This window comes from Pipistrellus kuhlii, unplaced genomic scaffold (genome assembly GCF_014108245.1).
Source record: "Pipistrellus kuhlii isolate mPipKuh1 unplaced genomic scaffold, mPipKuh1.p scaffold_m20_p_2, whole genome shotgun sequence".
NCBI lineage: Eukaryota > Metazoa > Chordata > Mammalia > Chiroptera > Vespertilionidae > Pipistrellus > Pipistrellus kuhlii.
This window is the reverse complement of record NW_023425515.1, coordinates 19,802,385-19,823,458: the sequence shown is the minus strand read 5'-3', so window position 1 is coordinate 19,823,458 and position 21,074 is coordinate 19,802,385. Positions and strand designations below refer to the sequence as shown.

Sequence of the window (21,074 nt, the reverse complement as noted above, 5' to 3'; positions counted from 1 at the left end):
GTTCCTCTGTACTTTTTTTTAATGCTGAGAGGCTCAAATTCCCATCACCCATCTCTGAACTTTGCCCATTTGCTTGACTGAAATAGTAACTTTTGGGGGGCTTTCCACAGAGCCATTTGATCTCGTAAGGCAGTTTGTGCTGTCTTGCTGGGTTTTTCATAGTTTGAGAAACTGTTCAATAGCTGGGACTAGGCCATTCTCTGTTTTAAAGTTAAAGTGGGGGGAGGGATCTCTAATGGCAAAACTTAAAAACAAATACAGTTACAAAATCCAGAAAAATAGCAATTAGGTGCTTGACAAATCCTTTTCCCTCCATCTTTAGCTACATTTTAAAGATAAGAGAGAATCATTGATCGGCTGCCTCCTGCACACCCCCCAGTGGGAATCAAGCCTGCGACCCTGGCATGTGCCCTTGACCAGAATCAAACTCAGGACCCTTCAGTGCACATGCTGATGTTCTATCCACTGAGCCAAACCAGCTCAGGCTTGGCTACATTTTTTAATTGATACATAATTCTTACAGTTCACCCATTTATAGTGTTTTTTGTTTTCACATTGTTGTGCAATTAACAGTACAATCACTCTTAGAACATTTTTATCACCCCCAAATCAAACCCAAGCTCATTAGCAGTCACTCTGCATTTCCCATTCGCTCTATCTTTTAAGGTTTGCCTATTCCTAACATATCTATACTAATAATCTAAACTAATAAAAGGGTAATATGCAAATTGGTCAGGACATCTTCACAGTAACAACCGAACAGCAGGCTGTGTGGGACGACCAGGCTGGCAGGTGGATTGGTGAGGGACAACCAAATGATTGACCAGCAGGCTGTGTGGGACAACCAGGCCACACGGGGGGCAGTTGGCAGCAACCAGGCTGGTGGGGGTGGGGCACTAAGGGGCGACCAGGCCAGCAGAGTGGGGGGGCAACTAGGCTGGCAGAGAGGGGGAGGTAGTTGGGGGAGACCAGGCCAGTGGGAGGGCAGAGGCAGTTAAGGGTGATCAGGCTGCCAAGGAGGGCAGTTATGGGGTGATCAGGCAGGCAGGCAGATGAGCAGTTAGGAGCCAGTGGTCCTGGATTGTAAGAGGAATGTCCTACTGCCGGTTTCGGCCCGATCCCTGGCCAAAACTGGCAGTAGGGCATCCCCCAAGGAGTCCTGGATTGGAAAGGGTGCAGGCTGAGCTGAGGGGACCCCTCCCCCGTGCACAAATTTCATGCACCAGGCCTCTAGTATATATATAAAAGGCTAATATGCTAAGTGACCAACCAGTTGCGATGACACACACTGACCACCAGGGGACAGACGTTCAACACAGGAGCTGCCGAGCTGAAGTGACTTGGATACTGCAGTTTTCAGGTGACACACCATGAAACCAGAGGAAGAAGCCTGTTTCCTCGCAGGGCTGCACAGTTCTACCTTTGGTGGTGGGCTATGTAGCTGGGGCACTGTTGGCCCTAAATCTGGTTTACTACACACTTGTGTTTGTGTTCCACACCCTGTATGACAGCAACTTTGCAGACTGCTCTCTTGCACTCTGGGACCCCTCGGGATGTCAAAGAGCTAGTTTTGGCCCGATCCCTGCAGACCAGGCCGAGGGACCCAACCTGCTGGAGGGACTCCGCTCGCTCCACAGAAGCCCTTGGCACTGTGGCACTGCCCCAAGTGCAGCTGGCCAGGGAGGGACCATGAGAGGTTGGCTGCAGAGTGTGTCCAGCCCATCTCACCCAGTCCTGCCCCGCCTGCCACCTTCTAATTAATTTCCTTTCATTGTACACGAATCCTTGAACCAGCTCACTAGTCCTATATAATAAAAGGCTGATATGCAAATTGACTGGATGGCAGAATGATCTATTGCTATTATACGCACCACCAGGAGGCAGATGCTCAGTACGAGAGCTGCCCCCTGGTGGTCAGTGAGCTCCCACAGGGAGAGCACCACTCAGCCAGAAGCTGGACTCACAGCTGGCGAATGCTGCAGCGATGGCGGGAGCCTCTAGTTTAATATAAATAGACAAAATATATGATCTTTTATGGCTGGCTTCTTTCAGGTAGCACCATGTTTTTAAGGTTCACACATGTAACAAGAATGTATCAGTGCTTCATTCTTTTTTATAGCTGAACTAAAGGCCGGGTGCATGAATTCATGCATCATTGGAGTCCCTCGGCTTGGCCTGCAGGATCAGGCTGAAACTGGCTCTCCGACATCCCCTAAGAGGTCCCGGATTGCAAGAGGGTGCAGGCCAGGTCTTGGGACCCCACCAGTGCACAATCAGGGCTGAAGAGGGACATGTGAGGTTGGCCAGCCGGGGAAGGACCAAGGAAGGGCTCCAGGCTATGTCTGGCCCGTCTCACTCAGTCCCAATTAGGCAGAACCCAGCAACAAGCTAACTGACTAGTCAGAGCATCTGCCCCCTGGTAGTGAGTGCACATATAGCAACTGGATGACCAATCAACTGTCTGCCCCCTCCTGGTCAATGCACATCTTAGCGAGGTTGAGAGGCCTTAGCATTTCATTAGCATATTACACTTTGGTTGAATGATGACCAAACACTTAGCATATTAGGCTTTTATTATATAGGATAATACTTTACTGAATGGCTGGCTATACCACATTTTGTTTATCTATTCAGTTGATGGACGTTTGCATTGTTTCCACTTTTTTTCTATAATGCAGCTATGAATATACACATTTTTGTGTAGACCTATGTTTTCATTTCTTTTTGGCTGTATACCTAGGAATAGATTTACAGGGTCACGCAGTAACTTTATGTGTAGCACTTTATGGATTGCCAAACTGTTTTCTTAAGTAATCTTATTTTTTTTTTAATTGATGTTCCCCCTTACTGTGTGTGTATCTCTTATTTAGTAAATAAGATTAAGTGCTGATTCTACATTAGAACAATATTATTATTTGACTTCTAAAAATACACCCATTAGAGAGATTTTTATTTATTTTTTTAGATGTTCATAGTGCCTTTTGGGCATCTTATACTAACTTTGATAGTACCTTAGGGATATTTTCATTTTTCCACCTAGGGAATGACAAATTACTATAATGGAAAATCATACTTTCTCCTCACTTGTGACTTACTCAAAGCCTCATATACCTGTATTGAGATAGAAACATTTCTTATTATCCTTAGAGCACACCAGGGTGGCCTATTTTATGTATTTATTAATTACATATATGTCTGTGTCTTGGAACACTTAATTATTCACTTTTCTAAATATGGTACTATGTTGTACTGCAACAAATTCTAAGACAGTACTGTTTTTTTATTTGGTTGTAATGACATCACCTGTTTCATTGAAAAGTGTCGCAAGAAGAATGAACCAGTGCTGTCCAGTGAATTTTATGTAATCCAGTATTACCATTGTAACATATAATCAATGTAAAAAAAAAAAATGAAATGGTTTTTATTTTTTCATACTAAGTCTTCAAAATCTAGTTCATATTTTACACATAGACCTATCTCAGTTTGGACTAGCTACTTATCAGATGCTAAATACCTGCCTGTAGCTGTCTACCTTATTGGACAGCACAGATATAGAATATAGAATATAGAGTGAAATAATTGTAGCATTTTTCAGTTTATAATCTAACATTCTTTCAAAATTACAAAGAATACAAAGTAGTTTAATCTGATCTCTAACTTTGTGACCTTGGGAAAATCAGACTTAGGGTTCTCTCTTTAAAACTAGAGGTACTGTTTCATGAGTGTTGTGTAGTTTAATACATTGTTGGGAAGATGCCTAGCAATTCTCTGAGCATTTTTATCACTTTCAGCTTTTCTCCTTGAGGGGGAGGAAGAGAGTTTAAAAGGATTCTGTGTAACTTTTTCTTTTACTCCTTTATTTGCAATTGCCTCTTTGTTTTTTTCTCTGGGTTCATATATAATTTAAGTTGAGCTTAAAATTAGTGGGGAAAGTTTTTAAAGTAGAAACATCTTATTGCTTATTGAAGTGTATTTTTGGCACAAGGAATCAGTGACTTCTAAAGTCATAATTTTTAAGTCATTAGAGTCAAAACTTATTCATGGCTTCCAATCTCATATTCATTCTTTCATTCAGCTATATTGGCTCCTCCAAATGGGTCATGCTAACTTCTTGAGGAACAAAAGCAGCAAACAAGGCATATGTCAGAATCCATTTAAAATAATTTACAGGAACTGTCAGATTATATCCAGTTTTGCTTGGCTTCTTTAATGTAGAGGGTTATCATTATTAGTTTGAGAACAGTAACTACAGGAATGATATGCACAATGCAACATAGGAAATGGGTAGTGACCAAACTTCAAATAAAAAATTTGTCAGGATAAAGCAAATTAAACTCATCTAGTTGTGTTTGGGGGGTGGGGGAGAGGGAGGATGACGAGGGGAGAGTGTTGGTTTTGTTTTTTATCCTTACCTGGAGATATGTTTTTAATTGATTCAGAGAGAAAAACACAACTGACCCGGAATCAAATCTTCGGTGTGCAGTGCACAGGACAAGCTCTAACTAACAGCCACACAGGCCAGGGCACATCTAGTTTATGTTGTGAAAGTAGAGGGAATTCTCTAGTATCCTGTTATGAAAGTTTAAATAGAACATAAATTAATGTCCAAAGAATAATTAGGTCTTTTTAAAAATATATATTTCATTGATTTTTTACAGAGAAGAAGGGAGAGGGATAGAGAGTTAAGAAACATCAATGAGAGAGAAACATCGATCAGCTGCCTCCAGCACACCTACTGGGGATGTGCCTACAACCACGTTCGTGCCCTTGACCAGAATTAAACCTGGGACCCTTCAGTCTGCAGGCCGACTATCAAATTAGGGCGATAATAATTAGATCTTATAAACACACAGCTTTAAGAAAAAAAAAAACTCATCCTGAATACAAAAGAATATTAAAGTACTAGAAACTTGATTGTCCACACAACATAAAATATGAAGTCAGCTTGAACTTAAAAAAAATATAGTTTCTTGGTTGCCAGGAGTTTAATAAATTAATCAGCTGTTTTGTTTAAAAATGGCCTTGGTGATTTGTTAAGTTGTACAGAGTGAAAAGCATTGTTAAGCTATTAAGTCTTGTTAACTTTTAGAGACTGACCTTTCTCATCACTACTCTTGGAACATATTTACTATACTTAAAATAACTACTGTCTAATTTTTCATATAATAGTCCAAGCATGTGACACTATGAAATATCTGATAGAAATATAGTTCAAAATTAAATTATTGTTTTTATGCTTCCTGCCAGTTTTCCTAGTTTACAAGGCAGCCAATTTCAGAATTGCTTCATTGAAAATTTCTTATGAGTTAACAAGGTGGCTTCCATAGTCACTAGTATGTCAAATGAATATACAAGATTAGAAGAATTATAGGTGTGATTTAGCTTTAAAGAATGAAACTAGAAAAAATGTGTAAGTAGTTTTTAAACATTGATTCCTAATACCTGATAGTGTTTGTGGATCCTTAAAATATTTTAAATGTTTACTTGAGCAGCATTCATCTACTTTAAGCCAATAATAACAATGAGAGCTTGTGAAATCTAACCTTGAATGTTGATTTTGGTACTTGCTGGCTTATTCTTGAAACAGAGAAATGGGATTGAAGGGAACTGAGTACCTCTTGTATATGCTTTTAATTATATTGTCATTTCTCTCAATCTTATAAGCGTCTTATGCATTATAGCCAAAACAAGGAAACAGCCCAAATGTCCATCATCTGATGAATGTGTAAACAAAATGTGACACATCCATACGAAGGAATATTATTCTGCCATAAGAGGAAATACTGCTTTTTGCAACAACATGGATGAATCTTGAAAACATTTTGCCAATCACAAAAGATCACTTATTCTGTAACTAGAGGCCCAGAGCTGTGCACTGGTAGGGTCCCTCGTGGGTGCCGGCCAGGGCTTTTATGCTTTCTGTCCCGCTCCCTGGTGGTCAGCGCACGTCATAGAAAGTGATTGAACTCCCTGTCAGTCAAACTCCTGAGGGATACTTTGCATATTAGGCATATAGAGAAAGTAGATTAGTGGTTGCCAGTACCTGGGACAGGGAGATAGGGAGTGACTGCTAATAGATATGGGGCTTTTTATGGTGAAGATTGATGTGCAAGTTTTTACACATACTAAAAACCACAGAAATGTACACTTTAAATGGGTGAATTGTATAGTGTGTGAATTAAATCTCAATAAAGTTGTATGTTTAAAAAAAGAAAACACCACAAAACGTAATGAAGTGAAATAAGTAGAGGCTGTGACAACTTTCTATCAGAGGTCACAGGGGAACTTTTGGCAACTCTTTTTCCTAACTTCTTCATCCACTCTTTCCTGTATTGAATTCATTGTTCAGCTTCTGTGTCCGAGGTTCTGTTGTAAGTAGTCAGGATGGAACAAGAAATAACATGGGCTAAATCCTGTTTTCATGGAGTTTACTTTCTGGCAGGTCAAGTTTTCTCAGATTACTGCTCTAAATTGATCCTGTAGGGGATATTCAACCACTGTGAGCAAGAGTTGCCTTACTAACCTGAGTGTACCTCAAATTTGAAAGGAAAGGATGTTCAAAGAACTAGGATTGCATCTCATTTGCTATATGATATTAGAAAAGCTTAATAGTAATGTTTATTTTCAGTATCTAGAAAATTAAAATTCCACCATATTGGGTACTTGCTTTGATGAAGTTTTTGAGGATGCAAGGAACACACTCATACTAGGTCAAATAAAGATGGGGCCTTAGGAAAATTAAGGAACCAATTCTCGCATTATTAACAACTAATAGGCCGAAACCGGTTTGGCTCAGTGGATAGAGCATCAGCTATGGACTGAAAGGTCCCGGGTTCGATTCCAGTCAAGGGCATGTACCTTGGTTGCGGGCACATCTCCCATGGGGGTGTGAAAGACACAGCTGATAACGATTCTCCCTTATCAATGTTTCTAACTCTCTATCCCAGGCGTCCTCAAACTTTTTAAAGTGGGGGCCAGATCACAGTCCCTCAGAGAGCTGGAGGGCCGGACTATATGAACTACTAATTCCTACTGTAACACCTCGACTGCGCTCACTGCCCAAAAAACCTGGCAGGCCGGATCAGACTCCTCTGCGGGCCGCATGTGGCCCGCGGGCCGTAGTTTGAAGACCCCTGCTCTATCCCTTTCTCTTACTCTCTGTAAAAAGTCAATAAAATATATTTTTAAAAAAAACTAGTGGCCCAGTGCATGAAATTCCTGCACATTAAAAGGGAATTAGAGGAAATCTTATCTAATAAGAGTAATGTGCAAATTGACCATACCTCTGTGACACCATAACCCACGCCTACCAGCCAATCAGGAGTGAGTATGCAAATTAACCCCAACCAAGATGGCTGCCGCCACTGAGCAAGCAGGAGGCTTGGATTTCCCCGGCAATCGATGAAGCCAAGCTTTCTGCCCGCCCTGGCCTGCCCTAGCCTCCACTCAAGGTTACAAAAGTTTCAATTGAAGATAAATCCCAGATACCAGGGTATCCTCTTGGGTCATCAGGGGACGTGGCTGGCCTGCAAACCACCACAGGCCCCTCGCGCAGGCCACCCTGCACCCCAAGGGAACCATCACCCTGGTCCGGGACACCCTTCAGGGCAAACCAGCTGACCCCACCATGCACCAGGCCTCTATCCTATCTAATAAAAGAGTAATATACAAATTGATTGTCACCGCAACACACAAGATGGCTGCCCCCATGTGGACACAAGATAGCCATCACAAGATGGCCTGCAGGGGAGGAACCAGGCCTGCAAGGGAGGGCAGTTGGGGGTGATCAAGCTGGCAGAGGAGGGGAGTTGGGGGGTACGGGCCTATAAGGAAGGGCAGTTGGGGGGACCCAGGCCTGCAGGGGAGGGCAGTTAGGGGCAATCAGGCTGGCAGGGGAGCAGTTAAGCATCTATCAGGCTGTCAAGGGAGTAATTACAGGGTGATCAGGCTGGCAGGCAGAAGCAGTTAGGGGCAATCAGAAAGGCAGACAGGCAAGCCGTTGGGAGCCAATAGTCCTGGATTGTGAGAGTGATGTCCAACTGCCTGTGTAGGTCTGATCCTACCTGGACGGGCAGTTAGGCATCCCTCAAGGAGTCCCAGATTGGAGAGGGTGCAGGCTGGGCTGAGGGACATCCCCCCCACCCCTCTGCACAAATTTTGTGCACCGGGCCTTTAGTATTTTAATATTGCTATTTTCCCTTTCTCTATAATAGAAGTGTCAGAGATGAAAGAAAATTAGTAAAATGTATATGAAAATCTTCCTCCTGTCAGAGTCTGGGGCATGCCTCAAGATCCAGAGTCAAGTCCCCACCCCATCCACACAAGCCTCAAAATTACGGGAGACCTGGCCAACCCTACCCCTATTGGGTGAGATCCAGACGCAGCCAGCCACACCCTTGTCAAGCCTCACTCGGCAGGGGGCGCAACCTGGGGTCCCCCGGACCAGGGTGGAGGGCGCACCTTGAGGTCCCCTGTCAAGCCCCGCCAGACTTGGTGTAGCTTCAGGTTCCCCATCAAGCCCCACAGCCTCAGGGCGCCCAGCCCGGCACCATGCAGCCTCAGGTCCTTGCTGACCGCCTGTTAAGGCTCCTTATGGGAACCCTGCCTCTGCTGTGTGTTGCCATGAGGGTCAATTTGCATATTACCTCTTTATTATATAAGATATTTCAGGTAGGTGATAGGAAATCATGTATCTTCTCTATACTGTTCTGCCAGATACTAACTCAGCTACTTTTTTTTCTGTTTTGTTTTGTTTGTTTTTAATATATTTTATTGATTTTTTTTTTTACAGAGAGGAAGGGAGAGGGAGAGTTAGTTAGAAACGTCAGTGAGAGAGAAACATCGACCAGCTGCCTCTTGCACACCCCCTACTGGGGATGTGCCCGCAACCAATGTACATGTCCTTGACCAGAATCGAACCTGAGACCTTTCAGTCCACAGACAGACGCTCTACCACTGAGCCAAACCGGTTTCGACTCAGCTACTGTTTTAATTTTTCCAAATTCTGTCTTGGGCTTTATATTTGTACTAGAAGCCCAATGCACAAAGATTTCAGATAAATTTTAAAAGTTGAACCAATAGGATTTGCTTACAGATCTAATGTGTGGAGGAAAAAGAAGAATCCAGGATGGCTCATAGATTTTTGATCTGTGCAACTGGAAGGATAGAATTGCCATATGCTTAAATTTTCTTTGACGTAATTAATAAATCTGTAATGTTGGATAGATCAAACTTTTAAACAGTAGCATAAGGCTTATAAAAATACAAAGGCTTTTAATTTTTTAAAAAAACTTATTCCATATATAAACTATCTGAGATAAGATAGACTACATATGTTTGTTAAAGGTCAAAAGTTCAGTTTTGGACGTAAGTTTGAGATACTTTTTAGACACCTAAGTATGAATTTGTGACTTACTCTTTCCACTTAATATGTTTTGATATATGCAATCTTTAGAAAGAATAAGGCGAACCCATCTATAGAAAGAGCTTGAACTTGTATTGTTCTTGAATATGTAAATGTTTTATAGTGAACATATATCCATGTGTTAGATGACTTTAAAATGAGAAAAGCATGTTAAAAAATATAAGAATTGTTATAGTACCTGATAGAATAATTATTGTGGTCATTGGGAAGAATGAAATTGATCTGTGTATATCACCATGAAAGATCTCTAAAATCTACAAATGAGGTGAAGAATAATATAGATAAGTGTGTCAGAATCATAATAAATCTGTTTATATTTAGAAAGAGAGACTGGATGGACTTATGTTATAGTTTTAAAAATTTGACATATCCATTATTATAGATCTATTAATAATTTCAAAGAGATTGTTAATTGAGAAAATGGATGTGAACTAAAGATAGAAATTTTTCATATAATATGTATATTACAGGTACATACATGACAAAGAAAAGATGAGATGCACATCAGAATGTTAGTGGTGATTTTCTGTGGATGAAATTTGAAATGAATTTTTTAAAATATTTTTTATTTTATTTTTGTAGACTATGAGAAGACAACGAAATGAAGTTGTAGTTGAATTAAGGAAGGTAAGTCTGATTATTATTTGGTACTTGTAAGCATCGTTGTAATAACATTACAGTAGGTATAGAAGATATCAACTGTATGTAAATCTCTTGAGCTGAACATTTCTTTTTCTTTTGAAAACCGAAAGATTTTGACTAAATTTGGCAAGCTTTTGAAGTTGGCAAAATACAACTTGACCACTATCAAAAAACCAGAAACTACTTATCAGATGGTTTTTTCCTTCTGTAATTTTTAGTGGTTTATATAAGTTATAAGTCATGAGTATACTAGTAGTTATACTAAATAATTTATTTAAAATAGCAGTTACACCCTGAAAGGAACTTGTTATTTATAAATTTCATCAACTTTTCAAGTGTTAAAGTAGTTGAAAATGTATTTTTTTAATTTGTCCCAAACATTTTAAGTGAAATTCAAGTGGCCCTTGATTTTTGTAAGGCAATGTTGATTTTTGTCTGATTTTTGAACTGCCCAACTTTTGCTTTGACTTTTTTTTTTTAGGCGGTAAAGAGAAGCTCCCAGATGATGTATAAAATGGTTTAGTACTTTTAAATAAATATGTATGTTTGGTTCTGGCTTAAACTGTACACACTTTTGTAATCAGTTTTTTTGTTCTTTACTTTGTTTTTACATAGTTCACTATTTATTAAAAACGTAATATTTGGGGTTCGGGTCTCAAATTAGAGTTGCTTAAGTGTTTAATTCACAATTTGGTTTTATTTTCTACATTTGCATTTTACTTATAAAAGGCACTTAATATTTCACTTTGTAGACACAGAATACCCTAATCTTTGTATGAAAGTATTTAGCTTTCTTTAAAGTTACTTTTTTTTTTTTTTTTTTTAAGAATAAAAGAGATGAACATCTCTTAAAGAGGAGGAATGTACCACATGAAGATATCTGTGAAGACTCTGATATAGATGGTGATTATAGAGTGGTAAGTTATTGTTATCCTGGTTACTTAAAACTACCAGTGAAATATTTTATATAAATATGGAATTTTAAGGTGATTTTCTAACTTAGTTTTCACTTTAATTTTTTCCAGCAAAATACCTCTCTAGAAGCTATTGTTCAAGTAAGTTGAGTTGTTATTTCCTCTCTTCATTACATTTCTTGGACTTAGCTAATTACTGTTTATGTACATCAAAACTGTTTGTTTGTTTTTATAGAATGCTTCAAGTGATAACCAAGGAATTCAATTAAGTGCAGTTCAAGCTGCTAGGTAAGTTAAATTTTGAGGATATACACTCATTTAACTTTGATGGCAAATAATATAGAATCAGTCATAAACCAACTATTAATTTTCAAATTAGTCTCTGGTTTAGAATATTAAAGTTGGTAGCAATGTTTTAAACTCACAAATACACTGAACTTTAGTGTACTTAATATGTACAGATGATAGGGAAAAGTTGATTTGATGGGTTATTGCTGTAGACCATTGGAAAACATTACTTAAAAGCTTTACCGTGCCGAAACCGGTTTGGCTCAATGGATAGAGCATCGGCTTGGAGACTGAAGGGACCTGGGTTCGATTCTGGTCAAAGGCATGTACCTTGGTTGCGGGCATATCCCCAGTAGGGGGTGTGCAAGAGGCAGCTGTTCAATGACTCTCATCAATGTTTCTAGCTCTATCTCTCTCCCTTCCTCTCTGTACAAAATCAATTAAAAAAAAAAAAAAAAAAAGCTTTACCTTTTACTGATTATAGGTTTAATTTAATAAAAACTTAGATTGTTCAGATCCTGCCCATGTAGGTAATTCTTCTCATAGTCCTCAGACTGATCAAATAACAAATTAAGTTATAAGCTTAATGCAGCAGTATATAGGCAAGAAGACATTAAGATTTAGAACTACAAAGACTCCTAGTCTCTTTCCAGTAAGAATACTAAAATATTTCTGTTGTAAGACCTGTGCTCTCATAGTTAATAATTTGGGGAAGATGTGGTTATATCATAGTGTTTGCTTTGTATATCTATAGACATAAAAGCCTAAGTGACTGTTAAAACTGGACAACCAGCCTGTGGCTGTGATGTGCACTGACCACCCTGGGATCAGTGTGCTCCCACAGCCAACTTCCCATGGTCCCTCCTCAGCTAGCTAAACTCCTGCAGTCCCTCCTCCTCCCCCAACCCCCACCCCTCAATCCGCCCTGATAGGGATTGGATGAGATGACTCCCATTGGCTGGGAGGAACCTCACCCATGCACGAATTCATTAGTAGTAGGTCAGAGTTAAGCAAGAAATTGATCCTACTTTGAGAATTTTAAAGTGGAAAAAGGTTTCATAGATCCATCCAATATCTTACTTTGTGCATAAAACCCTTTGTAGACTTTTTCTACTTTGTAATACTTTATTTTTAATTTTTACTTATTGATATTAAAGAAAGAGAGGAAAAGAACACACACATTGACTTGTTACACTTATTTATGTATTCATTATATGCTTCTTGTATGTGCCTTGACCAGAGATTGAACCCAAAACCTTGGCATTTAGGAACAACATGCTAACCAACTGACCTATCCAGCCAGGATCTTTTATATTCACTTTAAATTACCTAGAACAGATGGCAAAATTATACAAATACAGTGTGTAGCCCACTACAGGTAACAGAACTTCTTAGAGAGGACTTAGTTTTTTAGGAAGAAAATTAGAGATTTTCACACCTCAAAACATAAAATTAATGTTTAAAGGAAGAATGATTAAGAAATTGATACATTATGCTCACCATTGTCTGAATTGATTATTTTATAGTCTCAATATGAGTTCTATAAGATAATGGCAGGGATTCTCAATCTCCCTAAGAGATCCTGAGACAACTTCAAGGGGTATACAAGATCAAGCCTATTTTCACAATAATTCTAAGACTTTGTTTGCCTCTTTTCACTGTGTTAACATTTACATTGATATTGCAAGGGCAACTGAGTAAAACTGCTGGTACCTTAGCACAGATCAAGACTGGCATAAAATTGATTTTATGACTATTTTTCAGATATTATTTGTACTATTATGCAAAGATAAAAGGCAGTTTCTGCTAAAGAATGTCTTCAATGAGCCCAGGCAGTGAGCATCTACTTATGAACCAGTAGGTCACAGTTCAATTCCCAAACAGGGCATATGCCCAGGTTGCAGGCTCAACCTACAGTAGGGCGGCATACAGAAGGCAGCGGATCAGTGACTCACCATTGGTGTTTCTATTTCTCCCACTTTCCCCTTTTCTCTCTGAATCAATCTATCTATCTTTATATTTATTTATTTATTTTTTTAGAGAATGTCTTCAATGAAGTAGAATTTGAACTAAGAATGACTGGGTTATTTTCTACTTTGTGCTATGTGCCATGTGTTATGGAAAATACTGCATGTGGCATAATTTTTGCCCTATAAGAGGTTGGGAGCCTAATTAGGAAGGCGAAACTAAGTGTATGCTACGTAAATATGCTTTTAGTAATTCAGAGAATTTAGAATTCAGAGAGGATATTATGAAAACATAGAACTTAAAATGGACTTTGTTTACATAGGTTTTAAATAGACAGAAAAGGGCATTCCAAGTGCAGAGAAGAGGAAAAAGGCTTGGAAATGCAATAGAAGTGGTGGGACAGAGAACTGAGCTTAGGAGTTTACATTAAGTAGCCATCATTTGGTATATATACAGGGGGATGATCTCAGTAAGCTTTCTTAAAACACTGCATTTATATAGTAGTGCATAGTATTCAAATGGGTAAAGATTTGGGTTAGGACAAATTGAGCACTTAAATCAGCTAAACCTACAGTCTATCTCATGTGTAAATAAACACCAAGTTTTGTTGTTTTACCCTCTAAGCTTCGTAAGAGCAAGGATGTGTCTGTCTTGTTCACCTTAGTATCTCCAGTATCTCTTTGGGTATTTTTTTTTTTAAATAAATTTTTATTGTTCAGATTATTACAAATGTGATCCTCTTTCCCCCCTCAATTGCTCCCCTTCACCAGGTTCCCACCCCACCCTCTGTCCTTTCCCCATCCCCCATTGTCCTCATCCATAGGTGCACAGTTTTTGTTCAGTCTCTTCCCGCACCCCACTCCCCTTTTCCCTGAGAATTGTCAGTCCACTCCCCTTCCATACCTCTGATTCTATTATATTCACCAGTTAATATTATTCATCAGATTTTTAAATTCCCTTGGTTTTTAGATTCACTTGTTGATAGCTACGTATTTGTTGATCATAATTTTTATCTTTATCTTCTTCCTCTTCTGAAAGAACCCCCTTCAGCAATTCATATAATTCTGGTTTGGTGGTGATGAATTCTTTTAGCTTTTTTTTATTTGTGAAGCTCTTTATCTGTCCTTTGATTCTGAGTGATAGCTTTGCTGGGTAGATTATTTTTGGCTGTAGGTTCTTGTTGTTCATCACCTTGAATATTTCTTGCCATTCCTGTCTGGCCTGCATGGTTTCTGTTGAGAAATCAGCTGACAATCTTATGGGTGCTCCTTTATAGGTCACTACCTGCTTTTCTCTTGCTGCTTTTAATATTCTCTCTTTGTCTTTTGCTCTTGGAATTTTAATTATGATATGTCTTGGTGTGGTCCTCCTTGGATTCCTTTTGTTTGGGATTCTGCGGGCTTCCTGGACTTGTAAGTATTTCTTTCCCCAGGTGGGGGAAGTTTTCTGTCACTATTTCTTCTAGTACTCTTTCGGTATCTTGCTCTCTCTCTTCTGGAATCCCCATAATTCTGATGTTGGTTCGCTTGAAATTGTCCCAGAGGTTTCTTACACTATCTTCAACTTTCTGGATTCTCTTATCTTCTCCCTTCTGCAGAGGAGTGTCCTCTGGCTCTTTGTGTTCTAAAACTTTGTCTTGATTCTTGCTATCTTCCAGTCTGTTTTTAGGACTTTGTATAATATTTTTTATTTCAGACAATGTTTTCTTCATTTCTTGTTGATCCCTTATTATTTCTGGTTGCTCCCTTTTCATATCCTCATAAGTCTCATTTATTTTATCGGCCTTTTTTAGGATATTGTTGAATAACCTTATAACTGTAGTTTTGAACTCAATGTCCAATCTTTTCTTTTCCTCCATCTCCTTCCTTTGTGTCCTCCTTCTTGTCTGCATTTTAGTTGTTTCCCTGATTTGATGGAATAGCTTTGTGTGCTAGGTGTTCTGGTAGAGCCCAGTAGCACAGCCTTCCCAGTTACCTGCAGTGGACAGTCTTGGTGTAGCCCTTTGTGGGCTGTGTGTGCAGTCTTGTTGTTAAGCCTTGCTTATTGTTGGTATCACTGGGAAGCGTTGATCTCCAAGCCAATTGGCTGTGAGAATCAGCAGTGTCTCAGCTAGGAGGGTTTCTGTACTCTGCTTGAATAGGGTGGGGTCTCAGGGTGGCGCAGACAATCTTTGGTTCCCTGTCAGTCTCGCCTTAGAAAAGTCCTGTTCGTGGAGAGTTTTGGAAGATTGGTTGTAGGCGCGCGCGCGCGCGCGCACCTCTTTGGTAAAGGTGCAGACAAGCTTTGGATTCCTGCAAGTCCCTCCTTAGAGAAAGCCAGCCTCTGGGAGAGCTTCTGTGCTCAGCCACAGGTAGGGCGGAGTCTCAGGTTGGTGCAGACAAACTTTGTTTTCCCTTCGGCTCCTCCCCAAGTCCCGCAGTAATGGCCTCTGGCTTCACACACCTCCAAGAGATCTCTGCCCACTGCCTGACAGTCTGGCCTCTCCCTGTCTGGGGCCGTTTATCAGAGCAATAGGATGATTCTGTTTTCCTCTCGGACAAGAAAGCCAGCCACGTTAGCTGTTTGCCCTCTCCAAGCCAGGAGTAAGCCAGTAGCGAACCCAGCCCGGCCCGCCCTCTCTGCGTGCAGGGAGTAAGCCAGCAGCAATCTCCGTCCGGCCCTTCCTCTCAGCACCGGGATTAAGCCAGCGCCTTTTCGCGCACACAGTTCTCCGTACCTTCACAGTTCCTGAGGTTCAGCGTGCCTTCTCTCTCCTTCCCAGATGGCAGAGCCTCCTCTCAGCCAGCCGTCTGGCGCTTCAGGGCAATGCCTCCCCTGTTTTTCAGTTCTAAATTCAAATTTGTTGTGGTAGGCTGCATTCGGGTGTCTACCCTATGCCGCCATCTTGGTTTCTCTCTCTTTGGGTATTTTTCTTGTATTGCTATACTTACTTCACTTTAGTTACTTTGATGAGAAGTTAGATCTTACATGACATTTCATTTGGTGTATGCAGTAAGATGAAATATTAGACACTAATATCAGCTATAAACTTGTACCAGCAATCTACATGTTTTTGTTTTTTATCTTCTATTATGTCATGGTTTGAATATTCTGTGGTATTTTGGTGACTTTCCTTGGCAAGGTCAAGGACATGGTGAAGGAGTCTGCCCACTTTTTTTTCTCTGACCTCAAAATTGCAAAGTTAGCCCTGACTAGTTTGGCTCAGTGGCTAGAGAGTTGGCCTGCAGACTGAAGGGTCCCAGGTTCAATTCCAATCAGGGACATGTGCCTTGGTTGTGGGCACATTTCCAGTGGGGGGTGTGCAGGAAGCAGCTGATTGATTTTTCTCTCTCATTGATGTTTTCAACTCTTTATCCCTTCCCTTACTCTCTTTAAAAAAGAAAAGAAAAAAAAAAAACAATAAAAATATATTCTAAAAATAAAAAAAATTGCCAAGGTAATACTTAAAACATCTAGTTGTCATATTTAGGATTTTATTATGGGAATAATATTACTATACTAATAAAAGGTAAAGTGGTTATGACTACCATTTTTCCTAATAATAATTTATATATTTATGAATTAATATTCTAATACAGAAACGGTTGCATTATAAATTTTTAAAGTAACTTTCAGAGCAAGTATTTGTACCAGATAATCACATTTACTGAAATCAATATCAAATATGAACTTTAATTTTGTGTGATTAAATTTCACGAATATGTACATCTCTTATAGGAAGCTTTTGTCCAGTGATCGAAATCCACCAATTGATGACTTAATAAAATCTGGAATATTGCCTATTTTAGTCCATTGTCTTGAAAGAGATGACAAGTAAGTACATTATTTTAACAAATAATTTAGGATGTATTCTTTACAGAAGATAAGATTTCCTAGTAATTAGGAAATTACTAGTTGATCTTTAAAGAAAAGGGTTATGAGATGGAGTTGAAAAGCCAACGTGAAAAACAATGCAAGGTATTTATACCAAGAGATGAAGGTAGAGGCCAAAGAAGAATTTGAAAATGATGCATACAACTTTTAAGCTTTGAAAATTGGCAAGAAATAGTTTGGCCAGATAGGTCCTTGAGAACACTCTTTGTGTTGTAATGTGTTGGTATCTTAGTAAGAAATTCTTACTAAGAAATAAAATCATGTGAGTAGGTTATATGCTTTTTATACTGAAGGGAAATTTTAAATAGAGATTTAAAAGAAGTTCTAGATGCATAGACACCTTTTAAACAAAATATTCAATGCTTTTATAATGCTCTATAAGGGAGGAATGGTTGATTGATATTTGATACATACAATAATTCTTTTTTAATTATTTGGTTTTTTTGTAGTCCTTCTTTACAGTTTGAAGCTGCATGGGCTTTGACAAATATTGCATCTGGAACCTCTGAACAAACTCAAGCAGTAGTTCAATCCAGTAAGTTGATTTTTAACAGACAAAATAAGTAGTGACTCTATTAATAAGAATAGAGCTATGTTACCTAATAATAGACAAATGTGTAAATTGACCATATCTCTGCTAAGCTCACAGCCAAAGAGTGAGTATGCAAATTAACCCACCAAAAATGGCAGTTCATTTGCATACACAGGCGCCAAGCTACTGGGGGCCGCAGGAATTGTCACCATGGCGGTGACACAGGTGTTCTGCCCCACCCCCCTGTCTCCCAAGGCCTCTGTGCAGCATGGGAAGGCAGGGCTAGAGCCAAAAGAGGTGGCTCAATGGCTGGGCCAGAGTGGAAAGGTGGTGCCAGCAGCCAGGGAAAGGAAGGCCCATTCTAGCACGAAGCTTGGTGCATCAGGCTTCTAGTCCTATATAATAAAAGCCCAGTATGCTAATTGTCCTACCATTTGTTTGACTTGTTGCTATGATGAGCACTGACCACCAGGGTGCAGACACCAACCAGTAGGTTAGCTTGCTGCTGGGGTCCAGTATGGTTGATTAGGACTGGGCAGGATGGGCCAGACATACCCTGAAGCCCTCCCATGGTCCCTCCCCAGCCCTGATCCCCACAAGCCAGGTTGAGGGACCCCACCAGTGAATGAATCTGTGCACCAGGCCTCTAAAATATATTATAAAATAACTAGAGGCCCCGTGCACGAAATTGATACATGGGGGACTGGGGTATGTCCCTCAGCCCAGCCTACGCCCTCTCCAATCTGGTACCCCTCAAGGGATTGCCCATTTAGGCCTGATCCCACTGGACCTAAATCCAGGACTGCTAGCTCCCAATCATTTGCCTGCCTGATTGACCCCAACTGCTTCTGCCTGCCAGTCTGATCACCCCCTAGCCACTCCCCTGCCGGCCTGATGGATGCCTAACTGCTCCCCTGCTGGCCAAGTTGCCCCTAACTGCCCTCCCCTGCAGGCCTGGTCACCCCTAACTGCCCTCCCCTGCAGGCCTTCCCCCCCCCCTCCCAACTGCTCTCCCCTGCAGGCCTGATCACCTACAGCTGCTCTCCTTTGCAGACCTGATCCCTCTCAACTGCCCTCCTCTGCTGGCCTGGTCACCCTTAACTGCCCTCCCCTACTGGCCATCTTGTGTTTACATTGGGGCAGCCATCTTTGACCACATGGGGGTGGCCATTTTGTGTATTGAAGTTGTGGTCTATTTGCATAGTACCTCTTTATTATATAGGATTATTATATAGGATAGCTCTTCAGTAATACTTAAGATATTTGAAGTAGACCAACTTAAGTATGTAACTTTGATGTCTTGTACCAGTAAACAATCATTTGTTCAATGCACTATTCTGTTCAGATACAAACCTTTCTATATGTTTCCCACCCTTGTTATTAAGCAACAGAGTCAGTATCTGAATCAAAGTCTCGTGGCACAGGAATTGCTGGTCTGTCTAAAGTAGGGGTGTCGAACTCAATCAGAGAAGGGGCCAAAATCTAAAATCCAGCCTAAATCGCGGGCCGAATGGTTTACTGAACAGTCATAAACTGTCATTGTGATGGAACCGCAGCGGAGTGCAGTGATGACAGCGCGGTGCAGGCCACATTGCAAGGCCTGGCGGGACGGATTTGGCCCGCGGGCCTTGTGTTTGACACATGTGGTCTAAAGACTCGTGATATAATTCATAAGTTACCCTAACAATTGGACTCTTGTTTTTTTAATTTGAAGATAATGTTAATCTATAAGGAATTAACCTTAAAATTGGAATTAAATCCAAGTTTAATTGTGAATGAAATCTTACCAGCTTAATTTTATATTTGTCTGCATGTTAAAACTGCCCTTTTAATGCTAACTAAGCAATCTGCTGGTCAAAATTTTCCGCTGCTGCTATTATAATGAAAATCATGTAATAAAAGTATATTTTAGATAAGTTTCTTTTGAGGTTTTAGGGGGGGGAAAAAGATTGATTTTTGGTTTAAATTATAGTATCTTCAACCGTTTCCCAATTTTATTGGAAATATAATTGACGTATAACTGTTTAGACTTAACTGCTCTTATGATTTCCTTCTTCAGATGCTGTGCCACTTTTCCTAAGGCTTCTTCATTCACCCCATCAAAATGTCTGTGAGCAAGCAGTGTGGGCATTGGGAAATATCATAGGTTTGTCTTAAATATATTATAATCCAGCCATTGTTATCATATACTATGTAATGAAAATAACATTAGTAATTGAAAAGAAAAAATAGTTGGTCTGGATCAGTATTAATTTTTATGAAATAGTTTACAGAAATTAAAGCTATTTAAGTATAAACTGATAGTAAACAAAATGAATATTTTTGCTGCTTATGAAGACATATTTTGGCATGTTAGTCAATATTTAGTTATTTGAAAATTATGAAATATGTATATAATTTAGATCTTTTTCTGCTCCTTTATTATGTTGTGGTCCATTTTCTTAGCTCTCCCTTCTGTCATAGAAAGTATGTAATAAAAAGGAATAAGCAAAACTTAAAATTTTTTCTTCATGATATCAGTTTTAAGAGTTTTCAATTAAAATTTTTATATCTCTTGTACTAGGTGTACCAGTTAATGTGGATTTTTTTTCAATAGATGGAGTTATACATATGTTGAAATATATGCATTTTGATGTGTATGCTATTTTGTTTTATTGACGACAAGCTTCAAAACTTGATATGTCAAATCTGCTGAAAGTGTTAACATCATATATATTTTTACGCTTAAAAATGGCAAATTTCGTGCCAAAAAGAAAGCATTTGTGGAAAGTTTTAACGCATTATTTTGAAGAAAAAAATTATTGTATATTTTGGGAAGCTTATGGTGAACATGCTCCATCTCAAAATACTTATGAATACTGATTTAAATGCTTTAAAATTGATGTTTTCGATGTGAAAGACAAAAGAATGTCCAGGTCAACCGAAAAAGTTTGAAGACCAACAATTGCAAGCATTATTGGATGAAGATGCATGTCAAACTCAAAAACAACTTGCAGAAAAATTAAATGTTGCACAGCAAACAATTTCTGATCGTTTACAAGCAATAGGAAAGATTTTAAAGGAAGGAAAATGGGTGCTACATCAACTGAACGAAAGACAAATGAAAAACCGAAAAGTCATCGGGAAAATGTTCCTTCAATGGCATAAAAGAAAGTCTTTTTTTGCATGGAATTATGACTGGTGATAAAAAGTAGGTTTATTTTGAGAATCCCAAATGCACGAAATTATGGGTTGATCCAGGTCAACCGTCTACATCTACTGCAAAGCCATATCACTTTGGAAAGAAGACAATGCTCTGCATTTGGTGAGATCAGGAAGGTATGGTGTATTATGAGCTTCTAAAACCAGGTGAAACCGTTAATATTGATCATTACCAATAGCAAATAATCAATTTTAACCACGCTTTGATCGTAAAACAACAAGACTGTGCCAG

The 21,074-nt window shown here is 39.5% G+C and overlaps 1 protein-coding gene across 2 annotated transcripts in view; it reads left to right on the top strand.

Annotated features, from left to right (window-relative positions):
* The window catches only part of KPNA4 (karyopherin subunit alpha 4), a 48,446-nt gene that overhangs the window by 1,563 nt on the left and 25,809 nt on the right, over positions 1–21,074 (top strand). For both annotated transcript variants that reach the window (XM_036447323.2, XM_045583646.1), the window contains exons 2-8: positions 10,007–10,051; positions 10,894–10,983; positions 11,092–11,121; positions 11,216–11,268; positions 16,954–17,049; positions 17,559–17,644; positions 19,701–19,787. In XM_036447323.2, the coding sequence (XP_036303216.1) occupies positions 10,007–10,051; positions 10,894–10,983; positions 11,092–11,121; positions 11,216–11,268; positions 16,954–17,049; positions 17,559–17,644; positions 19,701–19,787 (487 nt within the window). The remainder of the gene's footprint in view (positions 1–10,006; positions 10,052–10,893; positions 10,984–11,091; positions 11,122–11,215; positions 11,269–16,953; positions 17,050–17,558; positions 17,645–19,700; positions 19,788–21,074) is intronic.